This window comes from Galeopterus variegatus, unplaced genomic scaffold (genome assembly GCF_000696425.1).
Source record: "Galeopterus variegatus unplaced genomic scaffold, G_variegatus-3.0.2 Scaffold1005, whole genome shotgun sequence".
Taxonomy (NCBI): domain Eukaryota; kingdom Metazoa; phylum Chordata; class Mammalia; order Dermoptera; family Cynocephalidae; genus Galeopterus; species Galeopterus variegatus.
The window spans coordinates 365,738-369,027 of record NW_007727116.1 but is presented as its reverse complement, the minus strand read 5'-3'; the positions used below and the strand labels follow the sequence as shown (position 1 = coordinate 369,027).

General features: G+C 34.6%; 1 protein-coding gene across 1 annotated transcript in view; it reads left to right on the top strand.

Annotated features, from left to right (window-relative positions):
• Positions 1-3,290, top strand: part of TNKS (tankyrase, TRF1-interacting ankyrin-related ADP-ribose polymerase) — a 246,637-nt gene that overhangs the window by 162,524 nt on the left and 80,823 nt on the right. Inside the window, exons 6-7 of the mRNA XM_008574165.1 lie at positions 1,122-1,216; positions 2,693-2,759. Coding sequence (XP_008572387.1) covers positions 1,122-1,216; positions 2,693-2,759 — 162 coding nt within the window. The remainder of the gene's footprint in view (positions 1-1,121; positions 1,217-2,692; positions 2,760-3,290) is intronic.

Below are 3,290 nucleotides of genomic sequence, written 5' to 3'. Positions count from 1 at the left end.
AGTTCCTATTCAGGACTTTCTTCTAATCTACCTTGTCTTATTAATAACCATGTTTTCCTCAAAATATTTTCCAAACTTAGAGACAGCCAGAATATATAAAACTATGGAGTGTCTTAAAAGCAGTAATAGATAGTATAGTATAAAGTAAATCTTTTGTATCTTGACATTTGGAATATGTGAAGAAAATAAATTGAAAATCTTATTAAGTCATGGGACCCCAAATAGAAGACAGGAAAAATGAGAGTACATTAAAGTATATTAGAGCCTGTGTGAAAACCTGTTACGGTGTTAAACTTTAAATGAGCAAAGGTGGAATATTGCTGTGGTTACAGAGAAGTTTTTAATTAAAATGAAGTTATTTCTGATTTTTTTTTAAAAGGTGAGGTTTGGTTATTTTAATTACCTTACTAAATTTTAGCAGAGAACCTTTAAATAGCTTAATTCAAATTAAAATTAAGCAGAACTATATTTTTCTCTTATATTTATACTGTATATGTGTTATTTAAAATAAAAGAATTCAATACTTTGTTGGCATATTTCACTGAATCCTGTGTAGCAAATTAGTTTTGACCATTACTAGCAGTCACACAGAATGAATAGAGTCCATTGTCCTTTATGTTTCCACTAAAGTTACTTTAAATAGTTCTTCAGGGATGCTTTTCAATCTTTCCCATTAAAGAAATTTTGAGAGATAGATCTTTAGATAAGGTGTTATGGTAGAATTGGGATTTAAGAGTTGGAACTTAAAAGGAGGACAGAATTTAAGTAAGATATGGAAGAAAGTTTCTAGCTATGGGGAATACGTCTTCTCAGAACAGTGACAATGGTTCGTGTTGGAAAGAAATAATAATGTAGGGTAAGTAGGATAGGATTTGATTACCAAAGGCCTTGGGAAACACGTAAGAGAAATAGATGGATGGCACAGAAGTTAGAATTTGCTCCTGAGAGAGTGACTGGCTCTCATCCAGTTATGAAATGTGAATTTTTGGCATTTCAACCCAGTATTTTTTTGTGTTAACTTTCAATGTGTTTAAATCTGAATACAGATTAAATGGCAAAGCAAGAAATTTTTTTTTTTTTTTAACCTGAGGTGGGGATGTGTTTTTCCTTCTCTTTTCTAGTCTACTCCTTTACATCTAGCAGCGGGCTACAACAGAGTTCGAATAGTCCAACTTCTTCTTCAGCATGGTGCTGATGTTCATGCAAAAGACAAAGGGTAGGTGTATCAGTTTCCTTCTTTTTAATGGTTTCATTCATGAATTGTTATGCTATGTTTTCATCATCTGATACTCCAAAGTTTTTAAGCACTAGACAAAGTCATATATTCTACTTATTACAGCTTATGTAGCATTTTAAGAATGTTTACAACTTTGATATTAAACTTTATTTTTACAAACCTACTTATTAAAGGCTATGTCTTATAATTTTCTAATCAGTTTAATTTTATTGCAATTCTATTATTTGAAGTTAAAATTTGTTTCTTGATTGCAATCATTGTTTTTCACCTCTTAAGTTGCATTTTAAAAAGATAAAACAAATTGAAAATTGTGATAATCCAGTAATATAACTATCATACTCATCAGGTATTAAAGGATCATCTCTTATTAATACACCAAAATTATAAGTATGTAATATTCTAATTTGTGTGGTTTTTTTACTCTGATGAAATCTTGGACTTCTAAACTGAGGAAACCTAGAAGGTCCTTATGAAGGTTGATATTGAAGAGGGATGCTTGGGAACCAAGAAAGCAGTCATATCATTTATTATATGAATAGGTGAATTGTGAAAGACTTTGTACCAGTTTCCTATCTAATCTCCAGGGATATAGGAACACTGGGTCTGCTATCCTTTGTGATGGGCTAACATTTCTCATTATCTCACCTTAAGATCTAAAAGATAATTGGCTGTACTACCCAGCTCAGGTAGATCATATTATATTGTGATTGGCAGCGTAAAGAAGAGATGCCCTGGAGGGGGTTTCTTTCACTTTGCCCCTTTCCATGTCAAGAAGCATAGAAATGAACTCAGTACTAGAGACAGTTGTCAGAAGGAGAATCTATCCACTTCATATATGCTCTTTTCGGTGCTCTGTTTCTTTCTTGCCTGCACCAGGTTTTGTGCCTTATGTGAATGGTGTGCTAATAGGATAGGGGCATAAATGCCTGATGTTCTTGTACATCTGTATTTCCTTGCTCATGTCTGAAAAAAAGATGGGTGTACAATAGGTGAGTGGTCATCAAGAGAAGTACACCACAAAAAGGGGTTTTTTGACTCATTCAGAATACTTTGATGTGCAAGATATAGTAGTTTGGATATTTAATTCTTATGGTGGAAATTACCATGAAAGTGAATTAAAATAATAGGAATATTTCAATTCACTACCGATTAACATTTATTTCCTTTAAATACTTGGTTTATAAAGCATGCAATTTTTCAATTAGCACATGATCTTCCTTTTACCTAAATGTTCTTCTAATTGGTATTTTTGTCATTATGTTTAAGGATTATATACAAGAAAACAAGATACATATAAAAGTGTGAACATAGCTATTCTTTGAATTCTCTTATTAAATAGTTAAAAATATTTTTAATCTAACTTGGGATTTATTAGATTTTGATTATTAACACTTCATGGATAAATGACAATAAGTTGTTTAAAATCAAATATTTTAATTTGCCTTTTTTCATTAGTGGACTTGTGCCTCTTCATAATGCATGTTCGTATGGACATTATGAAGTCACAGAACTGCTATTAAAGGTAAGAGAAATTCAAAATATTGAGTATTATTTGCTTTTTTAAAAAAATTATCATAACTTTTCATGTGTTTTGGGCCAATAAGATTATGAGAATGAAATGATTTTTAAAATATTACCATTGCCTTAAATTTTTTTTTTTTTTTGTCCTTTTTGTCTTTTTTCGTGACCGGCAACGGATCGCAACCCTCAGTGTCGCGCCCGTACCGGACCGGGACCGGCAACGGGATCGCAACCCTCGGTGTTGCGCCTGCACCTTGCTCAGCCAGTGAGCGGCCGGTCTGTATGTGGGATCCGAACCCTCGGTGGGAGTGCCACCGCGCTCCCAAGCAGCGCACTTTAGCAGCGCGCCACACGGCCGGCCCCATTTTTTTTTTTTTTTTGTCCTTTTTGTCTTTTTTCGTGACCGGCAACGGATCGCAACCCTCAGTGTCGCGCCCGTACCGGATCGGGACCGGCAACGGGATCGCAACCCTCGGTGTTGCGCCTGCACCTTGCTCAGCCAGTGAGCGGCCGGTCTGTATGTGGGATCCGA